At 44.4% G+C, this 18,209-nt stretch overlaps 1 protein-coding gene across 6 annotated transcripts in view; it reads left to right on the forward strand.

Annotated features, from left to right (window-relative positions):
- TRPC4AP (transient receptor potential cation channel subfamily C member 4 associated protein) overlaps positions 1 to 18,209 on the forward strand; it is an 89,929-nt gene that overhangs the window by 57,189 nt on the left and 14,531 nt on the right. For all 6 annotated transcript variants that reach the window (XM_059733265.1, XM_019490209.2, XM_059733262.1 and 3 more), the window contains 8 exons: positions 4,767 to 4,955; positions 5,765 to 5,907; positions 7,834 to 7,965; positions 8,432 to 8,490; positions 10,584 to 10,685; positions 12,775 to 12,858; positions 13,241 to 13,331; positions 13,993 to 14,133. In XM_059733265.1, the coding sequence (XP_059589248.1) occupies positions 4,767 to 4,955; positions 5,765 to 5,907; positions 7,834 to 7,965; positions 8,432 to 8,490; positions 10,584 to 10,685; positions 12,775 to 12,858; positions 13,241 to 13,331; positions 13,993 to 14,133 (941 nt within the window). The remainder of the gene's footprint in view (positions 1 to 4,766; positions 4,956 to 5,764; positions 5,908 to 7,833; positions 7,966 to 8,431; positions 8,491 to 10,583; positions 10,686 to 12,774; positions 12,859 to 13,240; positions 13,332 to 13,992; positions 14,134 to 18,209) is intronic.

Raw genomic sequence — 18,209 nt, forward strand, 5'->3', positions numbered from 1 at the left:
AGATAACCTGGGTTAAGCCAAAATATTTCAACCTTCAGGAGACTAAATTATTGTGTGCCACATTCAGAGAACTGAAGAGATACCCCTGCAAAGAGGGAGAAATCTTCCTTAATCCCAGTGAGCCAAAAAGTTGTGCCATAGATGACACAAGCATGTTGAAAGCAATGCAAAACTTTTCTCTCCATTTCCAATGGCGTTTACATAGAAATAGACTCCAAGGCCAAAACAAACTTCCATGACCATCTAGCCTAACCATTCTCTCTACCTTCCACTTGTACAATCTCTAGAAGGCTAGTCAAAAAAAATATTTATCTCTGTTTTTAATAAATTATCTAATCTTACCTTAAAGATGCCAAACAATGGTGAGTCCACTATCACGTCTGCTAACGTACTGAGCAACTTCATAAAACAATGTATTCAATTAAAATATAATTGAAGGTAAGATGAACTGACCTCAGGTTTTACAGTGTTAAAAGCCCTTTGATATTCAGGGAGGCAAACTGAATGTGGCTCTTATCCTGCAGTGCTTGATTTGAAGCATGTGAGTAGCCAAGTAGGTGAGTAAGCACATGCTTGCTGATTTGAGCATTGGCATGCTTTCCAGGAGCAGCATGTACATCAACTACTCTTTAGAAGTGTTTACTTGAAAACAGCTTATTCTTTAAGTTCAGCATCTGCATTCTGAAATGGTACTGTTCAGGGAATAATAGAAAATTACGGTTGGAAAGGACTTCAGTGGGACATCTAGTCCAATTCGTTGCTCAAATCAGGACCATCCTCAACTGTATCATCCCAGTCAAGGCTTTGTCTAGCTGGGTTTTGAAAACCTCCAAGGAAGGAGATTCCACAACCTCTCTGTTACAGTGCTTTACTAACCCTCCTTGTGAGAGAGTTTTTTTCCTCATATCTAACCTAAACTTCCCTTGCCACAACTTAAGACCATTGCTTCTTGTTTGATTATATGCCACTGAGAACAGTCTAGCTCCAACCTCTTTGGAACCACCCTTCAAGCTGAAGGCTGCTTTCAATACCTCTCAGTCTTCTCTTCACCAGACTAAATAAGATCATTTCCCAGCTCATTTCCTACAGCCTTTCCTAAGAAGTCATGTTCCCCAGCCCATTAATCATTTTCATTGTCCTTTGCTAGACTTTCTCCAATTTGTCCACATCCTTTCTTGTGTGGGGGGGAGCTAAAACTGGGCACAGTACTCCAGATGTGGCCTCACCAGTGCTGAATAGAGGGGAATAATCACTTTCCTCCATCTGCTGGCAGTGCTTCTACTAATGCAGTCCAGTATGCTGTTAGCCTTCTGGAGAACGAGGGCACACTGTTGACACATAAGCTTATTGTCCACTGTAACCCCCAGGTCCTTTTCAAGAAAGTACCTATTTTACTAGTCAATCTCCAGACTGTACCGGTACATGGGATTTGCTGTGTCCCAAGTTCAGGACTTTGCACTTGTCCTTATTGAACCTCTTGAGATTTCTTTTGGCCCAATCCTCGAATTTGTCTAGGTCGCTGAATCCTAGCCCTATCTTCCAGTATATCTACTACTCTCCCCAGCTTGGTATATTCTGCAGAATTGCTGAGGGTGCACTTAATCCCATCTTCCAGATCATTGATGAAGATATTGTACAAAACTGACCCCAGGATCAACCGCTGGGGCATTCCACTTGATACTGACTGGCTACCAGCTAGACATTGAGCCATTGATTACTACTGTACTAGATTACAGTCTGTTCATCCAAACCGTACCTTAGCTTGCTTGCCAGAATGTTGTTGGAGACTGTATCAAAAACCTTGCTAAGGCCATGGTACATCACATCCACTGCTGTCCTTGCATCCACAGAGCCAGTCATCTTGTCATAGAAGACAATCAGGTTGGTCAGGTATGACTTGCCCTTTTCCTTGCCCTCTTCCTTTTTCCCTTTGGGAAAGATGGGCACTATTTTTGCTCTTTTCCAGTCATCCAGGACCTCTCCCAGTCACCACAAGCTTTCAAAGATAATGGTCAGCTCTGCAATCACATCAGCCAACTCTCAACACCCTTGGGTACATCTTGTCTGGCCCTGTGGACTTCTATACATCTGGATTTTCTAAATAGTCCATAACTTATTTTTTCACCACTGTTGGCTGTACACCTGCTCTCCAAACTGTGCTGCCAGGTGCAGAAGTCTGGTGACTGACTTTGCTTCTGAAGACTGAGGTAAAAAAAGGCACTGAGTACTTCAGCCTTTTCTGTATCATCTGTCACCCTTGTAAGTCCCGTGCTAGCTGCATTTCAAATTGCATTTTAGCTTTCCTGATTTCATCCCTGCATGCCCGAGCAATACTTTTATAGTCCTCCCTAGTAGTTTGTCCAAGTTTCCTCTTCTTGCAAGCTTCCTTTTTGAGTTTTATCTCACTTAAGAATTCCCTGCTAATCCAAGCTGGTCTTCTGTCATATTTGGTAGCTTTCCTGCATATTGGATTGGTTCATTCGTGCTCCCTCAGTAAAGTTTATTTAAAGTACAGTCAGCTTCTGCTGAACCTCTTTCCCGCCCCCCTGCCAGAGGTCACAAGCTTCAAGCTTTCACCTTCCTGGGTGTCTGTCCTCTTCCTTCTCTAGTGGCACCTTTGGCAGTTCTTCTTCCAGAGTCCTAGAGGTCTCCTCTAGCATTGAATAAATGAACCTCCTCATGGCTGCGTATGCTTTGAAGCCTCAGCACCTCTTCCTGTAGCTCTCTTACCTGCTTTATAAAGTCTCCAGGAGGCACTGCTCATATTGCAAGTACTCCCCAATCTGGTTGTTACTGGAAGGAACTTGCAAACCATAGTCCCTGCAGTGCCAAACAACGACTTGGGTGGAAGCCTCACTGGTTTGTGGTCCTGCCTGGAGACACCTCACAGGTGCAAGCAGAAAAAGAGCTGGCAATGACAGTGGCTATGGCATTGAAGCATCCTCAAACCATCTCTCTGGGTCTCTTAAATCTGCTGCCTATCTCTTCCTGTCCCTCTTTCCAGGCAGAACTTCCCTAGCAAGCTCTCCTGTAAACTGGCCTGCTTTTTGGTTGCAAAAGGTTCCATTTTCCTTGCTAACCTGCTTCCTTTCACCAAGCTTACAGTGAAGGAAGGTGAAGGTTTCTGGGCAAACTCCCTAGCTAACTCCCCACTGGCTCTAGTCTGTAGTTTAGTAAAGGACTTAAGTATGCTCTAACTGCTAAATTTTAGATATACACTGATTGTGTAGATTAGTTGCTCTTAATTAAAGAAAGAGCTTACCTTAAAAGGCTCCCCTTCAAAGAGGGAGGTGGCAAACTATGAATTGACTTGTGAATGGCTTATAAACATGCCCAAACACACAGCCCACCAAACAAACACTCACCAAGACAGACAGCCCTGGTGCACTTACCTTCCAGGAGCAGGATGTGGTGCCTGGCTCCTCTTCCTCTTTCTACTCTTGCTCCCAGCAAACTGCTTGCAAACTTCCATGTTTGCTGTGCCTGTTCACTCACCCTGTTATTAATTGTTTACCATCTCAGTCTTTTAAAACAGTTCTTCTGGGATTAGGAACCTTGACTTTCATGTGTGCCGAAGGATGAAGATCTAGTCATGAAATTATAACAAATAGCTTTGTATCGATCAATAAAATCCCAGTAAAATATGTTTTTGTGAAAACTGCCTTCAGTGTAAAGCTTACGTGCTGTTCGTACTTGATACCAAGATGAACTTACACTGACTGATGGCAGTATCCTTATCTAACCTCTCTTGCCACCATACCTTGGCACAATGTTATTTTCACGTCTTGGTAAACAGCGCCTATTAAGAATACTGCCTGTTGTGAAGAAATCCCTGTCTCTGCCCCTCCCTTGGGCCAAACCAGGTGACCCCTTTATTTCCTGGTTTTCTTCTCGGTACAGGCTGGTCAATCAGGTGACCTGGCCAGATAAATTCCTAGGTTGGGGAGCACCTTTTTCCTCCAGCAGGTATTTTGAATGCAGCAAGCAAATACTCCAGGCTCTTGCCTGGAGATTCACTGTCAGTTTACAAAAAAAAAAAAAAAAAAAGGAAAACTATGGAAACTAGCCAGGAGTTGGGAATTATGTGTAGGCCAGTCACATCTTAAAAGGATCACTGAGTCCAAGACTATAAGACTCACGTGCTTACTTTTGCTCAAAGTATATTCTCACTTCCTCGTTCTACCCCCTTCCCACCTCCCCGATCAATAAAGGTACCAGGTTACAGCGTGCCTTGTTGAGCTACCATGGGTAGAGAGGGGAAGCCTTTCACTCCCAACTTGGTCAGTGAAGTTTGTCTTTTTATTTTCCCTCAGCTACCTGATGCTATCTTTGGATGCTTCAGGCTGAAAGAAGCACCCAGAAATACTACTGTAGGCAAAGCACCCCCAAGGTTTGCAGGGTCCGTGAACCCTGGGCTGCACAGATCCCAACCAGAGACCAGTGCCCAGGTGGTGGCAGTGTTACCCAAGGCTTGTGGGTGTTCTCCAGGAAGTGGGACAGCCATCTGTAGGCTCCTCAAGGGAGACTCCCAAAGTTTGGTTTTGGGCCTGGCACAGTGAGGCAGGTAGCTCTGCATAGTAGTGCCCCCTACTGTGCTGCTACACCTGTGAACCTTGTTCGTTTTATATTCCGTTTAGTTCTGTGTATTGCTCCATATTTGATACCAAGTTTTTTTGTTTCTTCAAAGTGAATTAGTTGTCTGACAGAAGTGTTTTTTGACTGTCCTCTTGGTTTGCTTAAACAGTTCTGTGTTTTCTCTTTTGTAGCTACACTTCTAAATATTCCAGGCTTCATTGAGCGACTATGCAAATTGGCAACAAGGAAAGTATCGGAAACAACGGGTACTTCCAGTTTTCTTCAGGAGTTAGAGGAATGGTACACCTGGCTGGACAATGCACTTGTACTTGATGCATTAATGCGAGTAGCCAGTGAGGAGGCAGAGCAGAGCAGTACAGGTACTTGATATGATTTTAACTGGCTTGTTTCATACTCTCCTCTTTCCTTTTCATTTTACTTCTACCACCCCTCAAAAGGAAATTGAACATGACATGTTTAGGTCTGATACTTATTTTTCTCCCATGTGAGCGTGGGTAAAGCAATTGTTGGGATTTGGCACAATGTCCTTTCACATACCTAATCCTATTTGCCTCACCCACGAAATTCCATTGGCTCTTTGCCAAAGTGAACTATTTAACAATGTGTATATGTTGCATTATGTGCATTCTTGTCCCTTTTGTGTGTGCGTGCGTGCAGAGACGACCTGAGCAGGGTGCGGGGCCCAGGGCAAATCAGCCTGTGCAGGGCCTCGCCCCCAGACACAAGGAAACCGGCAGCGGATTTGGCAGCTGGGTGGGTAGGTAGCGAGAAGCCAGATGTGAAGCTGGCAGCAGCACAGAATTGCCGTGCTGCTCCACCCAGCTCCAGGGGGCCCCCCAAAGTGCAGGACCTGGCGCAATCACCCTGATTCGCCCCCCCCACCTAGGGACAGCTCTGTGTGTGTGTGTGTGTGTGTGTGTGTGTGCGTGTGCGTGCGTGCATGCATACACACACACACACACCCCCACACCCTTTTGTTTTGTTTTGTTTTCAGGGAAAAGAATGCTTATGATGGAGCCCATCACTGTGCTAATCTAAGTCCCCAGTGATACATATCTTGTATTGAAATGTCTTTCATCTAACTTGGAATTGCTGTGCTGTAGAAAGTAGTAACTAAAACATTTATACTTGTTGAACTTCTCTTGCACATATCTTTGCCATCATTTAGAATCTTCAGATGAAAGCAGTTTGGCCAACACATCAACAAGAACCCAGCTGCCACAGTCCATGAAGATCATGCATGAGATAATGTACAAGCTGGAGGTGTTGTATGTTCTCTGTGTATTGCTGATGGGGAGGCAGAGGAATCAGGTAAGCATTCAGGTGCTTACATTCAGGTGTGCACAGGACAACTCGTATTTCTTTAAATCCAAGTATCCCCATAGTTAGGCTACCATCACTCCTCATTGTACATTCCATGTTTCTTGCTATTTGATGCAGCTTCATGGAATCGTCTGGTAAAAACTCCTCAATACTTCACAGCCTAAAGTTCCTTAGCTTTGTGATCCTTTAGGATGAGGTTTGTAAACAGGTTTTTAGAGAAGGGTCTAGAGACATATAGTCCTATGAACACTGATAACCTGTACTACATAAACATATAAAGAAAGAAATATACATATAAATAGAATAATTCTCTGTAGTAGCATCCAGTGTGCAAGGCATTTTCAAACTAAGTATATTCCCTAGAACAGGGAGTTAGTAATCCAAGGACGTCTAGACAGGATATTCATCTAACATAGAGATAAGAATAGATATAAATAGGACCAGGACTTAAAGCAAATCATGGATTTAAGGTGGTCTAATTGCCTCCCTGTCCTCTATTATATACAGTCAAAGGCTTTTTATTTCTGAGTCTTTCCCTTGAAGGGATGCAGCTTTCTTAGCATCTGTAACTATATCAATTTTTTGCCTTCAATTTTCATCCCATCCATATCTCTCTTGATAGAAAAATGTCTGAACTACAGGAGTCTGTTTTAATACATATTGTTGAAGCTTTTTATCCAAAAAAAGGAAGCATTCAGCTGAAATTGTGATGTTTATACTCATCTCATTAGAATTAAACTGTCTGCTTAAAAAAAAAAAGATGTAAGCCCTTAAACTGAGCTAACCTTATGTGTATTAGTGGGAAAATACCCACTTCATCCCTTAAAAGCAGCTGATACAGGCAAATAAGTTATCGCCTACTCTTTTGTCACCCAGTTGTATGGTACAGTGATGGCCTCTTACTGCATCTGTTATTCTGCAGTAGCTTCACGTCTCTCTCCCTTCCTGACTTCAGTGTAATTTACACTGGTCTACAAACCAGTAAATATATTTGTCTCCATGCCCTGAGATGTTGTTCTGAATTTTCTTTTTTAAAAGGTCACTCTAGGAAAACATGGGGTTCCTGTAGACATGCTGGGGGGGGCAGACTTGACTAATTAAGTCTGCCGGAGCATAGTAATTACTGCGCTCCAGCCAGCCCCCACGTCTCATGTACTAGCATCCCCACACTTCAAAATGGTGGCGGGGGCACTTGAATTAAAGCTTGGACAAGCTTTAGTTCAAGCGCCCCCACCACCATTTTGAAGCGCAGAGACACTAGTATGACACTGTGGCGCTTTAATTAGAGAGGCTCTTGGAGTTGCTCTATTTAAAGCTCCCCAGTCCCGGAGCACTTGTAAAACTATCCATGGTGATCATCTGCTTCTAAACATGTGCTGTTTGTACCTTTCAGTAAAATTTTCTGTTGTTGCTTTATGACTCGGTGTCATTCACAGCACAAAGTATCCACTAGCAAAGTAACAAAAGGGAAGTCTTTTGGCATTTTCCATTGCTATCTGTAAGGAGCTTTCTAGTATCATTGATAGGACTAGCATCAAGACCAGATGCATACTAGGACCTGGCCCTAATATGCTACTGATATGTATTTCAAACTGTATATAATTGAATGCTACTTTTGTGTTGAGTATACCAAATCTCTTCTTCCTGAAGAGGTACCTGATAAGTTCAAACACTGTTAAAGGCTCTCTACAGTAACTGAACTCACAGTTTCTCTTCAGTGTTACCAGGCTAGTACTCTTTCTTCTGAGGATACACCACTTTTTGTGTAAACACTAAAATAAATCCAAATTGTTCAGTAAATCCTTTCAGTGACTTTATTAGAGATGTAGTTATGCTCTTCTGTCTTTTGAACTGTATTTTTTCCATGTTTGGAGACGCCAGAGATTATATAAGTTTAAGATGTTCTTTTTCCAGGTTCACAAAATGATTGCAGAATTCAAATTGATTCCTGGTCTTAATAACCTGTTTGACAAACTGATCTGGAGGAAACATTCTGCATCAGCTCTTGTTCTTCATGGACATAATCAAAATTGTGATTGTAGCCCAGTGAGTATCCTAACTTCACATTTTGGAAGGTAATTTCAGGTGTTACACCTGTGGTACAGCCTGCATCTTAGAGCTACATTAGACCATTATAAAACTGGATATTGATACAATACATCACTGCTTACCCTGTGTATCTGTGGCTTTGGCCTTCTCCAGGCAGCAGCAGTGACACCTCTAGTCCCAGTCCTAGAGCTGTAGCAGCTCCCCTGCACTCCGCCAGGGCTGTGCAACTTGGGGTGTCCTCCACATAGTGAATGGGGGAAAAAGCCTTGTTTTGAATAGAACCTTCATGGCCCTTAGTCTTTTCCATTTATAGCCCATTTTGGGGGACTCATGATTTTTGGTTGTTCCCTGTTTGTCAAGCAATTGCTGCCTAAATGTCAGGTATGCTTTTTCTGTTGTGAAAGACTTCCAGTTCCAGTTTTGACTTGGTTGCCTATTTCATCTTCTTTTTTCCTTTTTTTAGGACATTACTTTAAAGATACAGTTTTTGAGGCTTCTTCAAAGTTTTAGTGATCATCATGAGTGAGTATGGAATGGGAGCTAATAGGGAGTTGCACTTAAGGTGTTGCTTGTTCCTTTTTAAATACAGTTATTATTGAGCTACTGACTTATGCTCAAGAGAAGCTGAGTGTCATCACTGCCTGACTTGTTGTATTTAAGTTCTTCACTACTTACTGGTATAAAGTCACTTGGTAAATAAAAAACAGTAGGATAGCGTTACCATGATTCAGTCAAGACAGATGTTCCCTCAGAATGTGCTTAAACAGGGACTGTGTTGCTGGGGAGATTTTTTAGTTGGAAAGGAAAGCAAGGATCCCATAGAACTGTTCATGAGCCAAGAGTTTTAGTCCCAGTGTTCTGGCAGAACAGTTTTGGGTGAATTCTGTTTAATCAGCCTGAATTTCGTTCCTTTAGCTTAAACTGGTAGCTGTTCAAGTTCCTTCGTAGTATATTTTCTGATACCACATTTCCCTTCCATTATACAAGTCAAACCAGATGATCATAATAATTTCTCAGCCCTTAGAAATCTGTGAATTTTGCAATTCTGAAGTTTTTTTTCTCACAAAATACTGAATACTCTTGTTTGTCAAAAGAAATCCACTTCAGCAGCTGCTGTTGGATCAGCCAATTGTTGTTTCTAGACTAAGAAAAAGTTTCTTAGATACTGTCCATATTAAAATGGCTGTTGTAAGGCTCTTGGACATGGTTAAAACAAATAGTTTTAACCTAAGAGCTGAACAGCTTTTGACCATTAAAGTGGGCACATGAAATGCACTGAAATTGGATGGAAGTTATCGAATCCTGTAAAAAGAAAAAAATTAAGAATGGATTATTAAAATTAAATAAAAGCAAAAGAAAATAATCTGTTTGTTAATTAATGCACATTAAGAATAAGAGACTGAACTCTCCTGTTAATGACAGAAAGCACTCTGTAGAATTTATAAACAAATCAAATCGAGGGTTACTGGCTAAGGGTTCAGGTCATTCCTTTATGCATAGTGCCAGGAGTTCTGAACCATGCAGAACCATGTTGGCTTACAAGGAAATGGAAGTTTCATGGAACAGTTTCAGCTGATACTCAGCAACAGAAGTACCAGATGGCTGAAGGTAGGGCACGATAGCACTTTAGGCCATGTCCAGACGAATGCGGGCATTTGGCTTCCTAGGGACAAATAGCAGCAGCACACCTTGCGCCGCAGCTACTTGTCCCCAGGGAACACCTGTGCCACATGTGCTTTGGCGCATGGCAAGTTACCCCAGGGGCAGTAGGGGAGGTTGGGGCCAGCACTGTGCTGACCCCAGGAGTCTTACATGAGGTGCTGGGGGCCTCCCAGGGTTGAAGCGGCGACAGTGCTGCCAGGTGGAGCCTGGTTGGCAGCAGTGGCATGGCTTTGGGCATCCTGACTCTGCTTTTCAGTGTTGCGCGTTGCTTGTATGTATGCTGCTCTGTTTGGGTTTTGGTTTTTTTCCTGTGTTTCTTTTTTTACCCCAGGGGTCAAAAAAACCCGCAAAGGGTGGGAAAAAAACAGAGCAGCACACACACAGGCAGCGTGCCCTTGCAGCGTGGAAAACACTTGATTGTGGTATGTGATGTTGCAGATGCATTTGCTGCACCACATACTGCATGGCCACGCTCGTCTGGACGCACCCTTAGTGATTAACTTGTTCAGAGGCATGAAATTTCCACAGGCCACTCTAATTCATAAGAGCTCAAAGGAAAGCCTGGTGTTATCTTGTATCTTTATTCCTTTACCTCTATTTGCATGTGTTTATGTAACTGAAAAAGACATCATTGCTACTGAGAACAACAGCATGCAGCTGCTTTAAGAGGAAATATTAGCATCTGGAACCAGATCTTACGGGAGATTTACAATTTAGCAGATTTGTAGCCCTGTTAAGGATCGCGTGCTCTTGGCGTATGGAGGAAGCTGTATAAATTAATGTCTGTCTCCATCTTTCCACCTTCACAGATTTCATGGTTAAGCAGTCTTTGGTTTTGGTTTGCTGGTTCCTGCCTATTTTATAATGCTGATGCAGTGTATAAAGATTAGAAAGGAAACAAATGGGTATATTTATTCAGCCTCATTTTCTTTTCTGAATTTTTTTTTTTTTAGGAACAAGTATCTTCTTTTAAACAGTCAAGAACTTAATGAACTGAGTGCAATCTCTCTCAAAGCAAACATCCCTGAAGCAGATGCAGTTGTTAACACAGACAGGTAGGCTGGAAGGGCTAGGTGTCCTAACCTGTTTTTTTTTGGCATTTAGTAAAACCTTCAATGTAAGAACTTGTGCTGTCTGTTCTGTTTAAATCTTGCACAACATGTCATTCCCTTAATTTGAGCAATGTATTGCAGTACCAAGAATGTGGGTATTGAATGATGTTCCTCATTGTTAGTAACTTAAAGGGTGCTGATAGATGTGGACAAAAAAACCCCCAAAGCTTTACCGGAACAGGAATCGCATTGGTTTGACAGAGCTCTCCAGTGTCTGTATACCTCATGCAGTTCAGTGATACTTTTTAGCACTTTTATCTAATAGCTGATTTAATCAGCTATTAGATAAGAGTGCCAGAAAAGCCCTGCTGAAGCACATGAGCTGTACAGACACTGGGCAAGACGGGTCAAACTGACGCAGTTCCTCTTCTGAGCATGTGCTGTGCTTGGCACAGAGGTGCACCAATCTTAAAGTAAAGCACTGTAAAGTAAAGGGGTTTTTGGGGGGGTTTTCCCCCTATGTCTGTAAGCACCCAAAGTGCACTTGTACTCTGAAAATGATATCATGGGGTTCCATTTTTGTGTCCATGACTTCCATATTACATGTTTCATTGCCAGTAGATATATGCCAGTCTAACTTCCAGTTTCACAAATGGCCGCTGTGAAATAAGGTGGAATCTTTCTGGCTAATGAACCGCAGAAGAGGGTTGTCAGTATAGATTTACATCTCATCAGTTGATTTACGTATCAGATTTAATGAAACTACATAGACAAGCCCTTGATTCTGTTGATGTGCAACTCAAAGGAATCTACCTTACCTTACTCCTACGGAGCTCGTAAGTCAAAACCATTGTGGTCAGTAAACCTTACCTATAACGTTTACATGTAAGCTCAGGGAGCTGCTGTGTGGGGAAAGGTGCCCTTATCTTTCTTCAAAGAAGAATGGCACAAGAGGGATTTTTTCCAGTTTTTAAATGTTTAAAATTATCTACCTTTAGTAATGAGAAACCACCTCTTACATTGATTGTAACCTCTCCATAGTAATGCTGTCCTTCTGGCTCTTCTTCAGAAAGGAGTGAACCTCTTTACCGGTTCGGGAGGAAAAGCCACCCTGTGTTATACATGTGTTCTGGAAAGAATAGATCTGAGAGCATAGATAGCCTTTTCCATTATGTTTAAAACCCAGAGCAAACTCTTCCTGGTTCTTCAGAACATTACTAAGGAGGCAGCTATCTGTAGCCAGCACACTCCTTTTTGGAAGGCTTGGTCAGTTGACCACAACCTGTATCAGCAACTCCATTAACCAGGATGTAGGTAGTAACCTGCATGTACCAGCTTAGATATGTGTGCTACTTGTTTTAGAGTGAAAGAAAAGGGAATCCCCACTTGAATCCATTTTGTCCTACATGTGCAAGACAGCTTATGTTCTAGCCCCGAGGCCAGCACAGTTCTGTTTCTGGCCTAGGATTAGTGTGTTTCAACCCCGCTGCTCCTGCCCCCATATTTAGAGTGGCCACACACAATCTTTCTGGATAATAGGATTTTTATGTCAGCTTGTCTGTTTACTTCCTGTACACAGAGATATCTCCTGTATGCATCAGGGTAATGTTACTGATGCTTTAGTCGTATGGGCTTCTTCTGTATCCATTATTCTTTAGTTTAGACATATTCCTCAGTCTAGATTTCCATACAAATACGCTGCATTTGTCACTGAACCAGACTCTCCCCTCTGCAAGTGGTAAGAACTACAATAAATGTGCCTCCTCCATTCTCATTTTCTGTATTGTATCACCTTCACTTTCTGATCACAAAACTTCATGAGCTTTGTATTTATTAGCATTTCAAACAAAAATGCTTTCTCTGGGACTACCTTAAAAACTACTTTTTTGTAGTTATTGTAAAATGCAGCTTTCATAGCTTTCAACACCCATGAGTTGGTGATGGTGTGAAAGTAACTAATGTATAACTTTGTGTAATACTGGACTAGCTTATTAAAGCTTGGTGACAATTTAATTTAATCTCCAAAAGTTAACTTTGTAGTGTACTACTCTTGCCAACTCTTCCACTCTCTTCTTATTTCTGTATCTTTTAGAAGTCTAGTCTGTGATGGAAAAAGAGGTTTGTTAACCAGGCTTCTACAGGTCATGAAGAAGGAACCAGCTGAATCCTCTTTCAGGTGCGTTCCATGTACATTTATGGGGTGGAAATTTTACAAATTTACAGGGTTTTTTTGGTGAGATACGAAGACTTCCTGTCATTGTAAGTTAATCATTGCTTTGGTGTTTTTTGTTTTTGTTTGGTTTGGGATTTTGGGGGGGCGGGGGGGAGGTTGTTTTGTTTGTACCAGTTTCACTGATCATATGAGTACTATTGGAGGAAACGAGGACCATAAAAAGCTCTGACCAACACTTTCAGTTTGGTTCTTCTATGGATCCTCATTACTTCATCTTCATGTTGAAGCTAAACAAGCTGGGAAAATTGATTTACCCTGAGGTGTGAAACTAGTTGCTACAATCAGACTGAATTAGGAATAAGAAGTTCTCTCTGCTCTGTCTCAGGTTTTGGCAGGCAAGGGCCGTTGAGAGTTTTTTACGAGGCACCACTTCCTATGCGGACCAGATCTTTCTGCTAAAGAGAGGACTTTTGGAGGTGACCTTCATATTTTCTTTAGCCCAAGTGCCTCACTAAACAACACAGCCCACATGAAGCCTCAGGCAGCAGGCAAGGGGCTTTCATAGCCCACTGCAGACACCGGCATGCTGGGAGAGAGGGAGCAGATTAGCTATGACTACTAGTCTCTCCTCACCCCTTCCCCTCCCCTGCTCTTCCCTACCTGCCCTGCCGCCTTCCTGTTCCTAATACTCTGCCTTCCTGTTCCTGAGGCGCTGCGCCACTTCTCTTCCATGCCAGACTGCTGCCTGTGCTAAACATTAACCGGTAATGCATTACCAATATAAATATAGTTCTTGTTTAAAAATTTAACCTTTCATATCCATAGTAACAAACTCAATGGGAGTTCTCAAATGTTGTTAAATTATTGATAATAGGAATCTAAATATTATACAGGGTCATAGTAACTAGATTTTGGTTAGATTTAAACTGATTTTCTGAGTGGTTTGGATCTTAGGTTTAAATCTCTCATGCTCTGGAGACTGCTATTGAAAAATTCCAAACTGCTTCTCTAATTTTATCATGTCAGAATCAAACATGGAAAAACTTTTGAAGCAGAAGCTTGATTACAAGCATTAGACTTTGTTTACTAGTGACTTGAGCTAAAATGTGGAGCTAATATACTTTCTTCTTTCGCCAGCATATTCTCTATTGCATTGTTGACAGCGAATGCAAATCACGGGACGTGCTTCAGAGTTACTTTGACCTTCTGGGAGAATTGATGAAATTCAACATTGATGCGTTCAAGAGGTTCAATAAATACATCAACACAGATGAGAAGGTAAACCTGAAGAAACTTGTGCTGTGGGCCAAATGCCAGTCTGACATAACTGGTTACAGTGTAGGGTTAATTTGATACTCTGGGTCTGACTGAGGTATAGTAGATGGATAAAATGTAACGTAGCTATTGTGCCTCTGTTTACACGCACTACAGCAGGGGTCTCCAACCTTTTTGAATGTGGGGCCAGATCATGAACTTTTTATCACGCAGTGGGCCGGTGAGCCATATTCAAAGACCTCACCGGAAGTGACATCACATCAGGAAGTGATGTCACGTGACCTTTGACACCAATGAAGTTGCAGGAAGTGACAATGAAATGGGTCTAAATAACCAGTTCAAAACTCTCCCTCTATAGCATCCACCTCTGCCACTGTTTGGGACAGGATATTGAGCTAGATGGATCATGGGGCTGACCAAGCATGGCACTTTTTATGCTCTTATGTTCAGAAGCTCTTATGTTCTTTGGCTGAGCTTCCAAACTATGGCTGAGATTTGCAAAAAGGGGGAGATAGGCATGTTACAAAGTTGTCATAAAAGATTTGGAGCCCTCTAAATCCCATTCATTTTAATGGAAGTTGGGCTGAGATTTTCAAAGCTGAGTCAAAAGACCAAGGTGCCAACCAAATAAGTCAAAATATATTTTTGCATTTCTATGTAGTGCATCTATGAGAGACTCTCCAAGCATTTTACAAACATGAAATGAACCTCAGGATGAGCCCAGCCAGAGGAGCAGGGGCTCAGCTGCACTTTCCCCCTACCTGCACCTGTCAGTCCCGAGCGGCACATGGCTCCGCCACCGCTTCTGCTGGCTGATGCTGACCCAGGCGGGTCTGTCCCATCCGGAGCAGCACACAGCTGAAGCTGGCTTCCCACGTGCTACTGGGAATGGGAGGAGCCCGGACGGGTTAGCACCAGCCAGCAGAAGTGTCAGTGGAGCCATGTGCTGCTCGGGACTGACGGGTGCAGGCAGGGGGAAAATGCAGCTGAGCCCTTGCCGCTCCAGCCGGGGTCATCCTGTCCTGAGCGGCATATGGCTCCGCCGCCACTTCTGCTGGCCAGTGCCGACCTGGCCAGGCTCCTCCCATCCCAGTAGCATGTGGGAGGCCAGCTTCAGCTGCATGGCGCTTTTCCTGGCTGGTGCTGACCCGGCTGGGTCCATCCCATCTGGAGCAGCATGCGGCTGAAGCCAGTGAAGCCACGAGCGGTGGAAGCCAGCATGCAACTGAAGCCACGAGCTGCTGGGGACAGGAGGAGCCCAGCCGGGTCTGCACTGGCCAGCAGAAGTGGTGGCGGAGCCATGTGCCGCTTGGGACAGGACAAACCTGGCCGGAGCAGCAGGGACTCAGCTGCATTTTCCCCCTGTCTGTGCCTATCAGTCCCGAGCAGCACATGGCGCCGCCGCCGCTTCTGCTGGCCGTTGCCGACCCGGCCTAGCTCCTCCCAGCCCCAGCAGCGCGTGGGAATACGGCTTCAGCTGCATGCTGCTCCAGATGGGACAGACCTGCCTAGGTTGGCACCAGCCAGCAGAGGCGGCGGGGGAGTCATGTGCTGCTCGGGACTGACCGGCGCAGGTAGGGAGAAATGAAGCTGAGCCCCTGCTGCTCCGGCTTGGCTCATCCTGTCCCAAGCGGCACAGGGCTACTCCTCTTCCTCCATGCACCATGTCGGCAACGTCAAGCTGACGCGGTGCGTGTGGGAACCTTGTCCCTTCCCCAGCCCTTCAGCAGCCATTAGGAAGCTGCTAAGGGGCCGGGGGAGGGACAAGGGGTGGGAACGAAAGTAAACAGTGTTTACTTTCGTTTCCCGTTGAAGCACCGGGGCCACAGCAAACGGCTTGGTGGGCCGCATGGCAGCCTGCAGGCCATATGTTGGACAGGCCTGCACTACTGTTACAATCAGTCTGTTCCTTGTGTCTGTGTGTTAGGAGACAAAGAGAAATTATAAGAAGTGTTCCCTGTCCAGTAGTTCTTGTTGCTCTCAGTGGGAGCTGTTGGATGTAGTGTTTTCTGAAAATCTACCTGGAGGCCTGGTTGTTACATGATCATAAAGGATCTGATCCCAAACTCATAGTAGTTCAATAGAAGAAAACATGTTCATTGACTTCAGTGAGCCTTGTTTCAGGTCCATGACTTTGGTTATTGTGGCAGTTAGCTAGTAAAGCTTTTTAAGTAGTTAAATACTCCATAAATTTCTTTGTGGTGGAAGACAAAAAGAGCGTAAGTAGCAGGCCTGTGCGAAGCAGCTAGTATTCGCTTTGGATTCGGGTGATTTGGAGGACAGTAATTCGATTTGCTGAGTCGAATCACTGTCCCAAATCTATTCAGCCGAATCCGATTTGGAGATTCGGTCGCTGCCAAATCTGCTAAATCTCTAAATCAGACAGGCCCCATCCCCTGCTTGCTCTCCCAGCTCTTTTAAAAAAAAAAGAAGGCGCCCTGAACTCACTGGTTCCTGCCAGGCGGGGTGATTCCCGCTGCCTTCCACTAGCTTATGCTGTGTGGGGAGCTCTGTCACAAGCCCCCATCCCTTGCCTGTTCTCCCAGCCTCAGCTCCCAGCTCTTTAAAAAAAAAATAAAATAAAAAATCCCCCACTCAGGAGGGCAGTCCCCGCTGCCCCACGCTTCATGGGGGGCCTGGCTACGAGCCCACCGATCCCCACCCACTCTCCCAGTGTCCCGCCTCCCACTACCCTATGGCTGCCTCACCCAGCCCCAGCTCTTAAAAAAAATAATTAAAATTAAAAAACTCTAGACTCACCAGCTGCTGCCAGGCCAAGGGGGGGTGGGCAAGCAATCCCTATACAGTGGGGGGCAGTGGGGATCACCCCACCTGCCTGACAGCAGCTGGTGAGTGGGGGCTTTATTTTTTTTTAAAAGAGCTGGAAGCTGGGGCTGGCTGGGGCAGCTGTGGGTGGGGATCAGGGGTGCTCAGGGGAGCTGGGGGAGCAGGCAGCAGGTAGGGCCTGGCAGGTGTGTGCTACAGCTTGTCGACAGATCTCAGTGATTAAATGCATTTATCATGGCTGTCTGTGACATGCACTTTTAATAGAGATGAGCCTTTTTCTGAATGACAGTTGAACAAGGGGACACAATTTTTTATGGTACTATAAATTCCCTCCTCTGTTCACTGAATTTGACAAGCCTCAGAATAGGAATGAAAATATAATTCTGGCAAGAGTGTTAGTTCCTTTTAGATTGCCAGCTCTCTAATGCTGTAGTGCAGGGGTGAGCAATTATTTCGCCTGGAGGGCTGCTTCATGAGTTTTGGTGAGCTATCGAGGACTGCAAGTGTAGCCATGCCCCTTGACAAGTGCCCTGCCTCCTGGTTGCCATCTTGGTACCATAAGTCCTGGCCCCTGCCCTTTGTCACTGGAATTCCCTGCCCTTGGCCTGAAATACTCTATTTGGGAAGGGGGTTAGCCATCTTGGAACCGGGAAAAAACAAACAAATTATATACTAAAAATCTAATATCCACAGTGACATATTTTAATTTTATTTTTAAAAGATTTTTTTTGTCCCTGTTTGTATGTTTTTGTGTCATATATACAAGTGATTGCACAATAGTTCAAAATGAAGTCTCGGTCTTGTATATTGCGGGGCAGTGGTAATGGGTGCATGGGTGTATATGGAGTGTGGGGGGTATGTGTGGATGTGGGTGGATATAGAGGGCTTGTGGGGGGGTGTTTTTGGGGCTGTGTTGGGTGGGTATGGGGTTTGTGGAGTTGTGTGGCTGCATGTGTTTGGGGTATGTGCAGGCAGTAGTGAGCTGGGCTACCCACAGAGACCTATGGGTGTGTGTAAGGAGGGGTATGGGGGATTGCGATGTTTGTGGGGTGTGTGATTGTGGGTGGGGGAGAGTGTGGTTGTGGGGTTTCTGGGGGAGGGTTTGTGGGTATGGTGGGGTGTGCATGCGAGCCCCTCACATGCACCCCCCTGAGCTGGTCAGCACCTGCCCCTACCCCGCAACAGCCTGGAGCCCATGCACCCTGCAGTGCTTCCCCACCACTACCATCAGCGCACAACCCCAGTGCGCCCCGCATCCTCTCTGAACTGACCCCAGCAGGAACGGATCAGCC

The sequence above is a fragment of the Alligator mississippiensis genome, chromosome 9 (genome assembly GCF_030867095.1).
Source record: "Alligator mississippiensis isolate rAllMis1 chromosome 9, rAllMis1, whole genome shotgun sequence".
Taxonomy (NCBI): domain Eukaryota; kingdom Metazoa; phylum Chordata; order Crocodylia; family Alligatoridae; genus Alligator; species Alligator mississippiensis.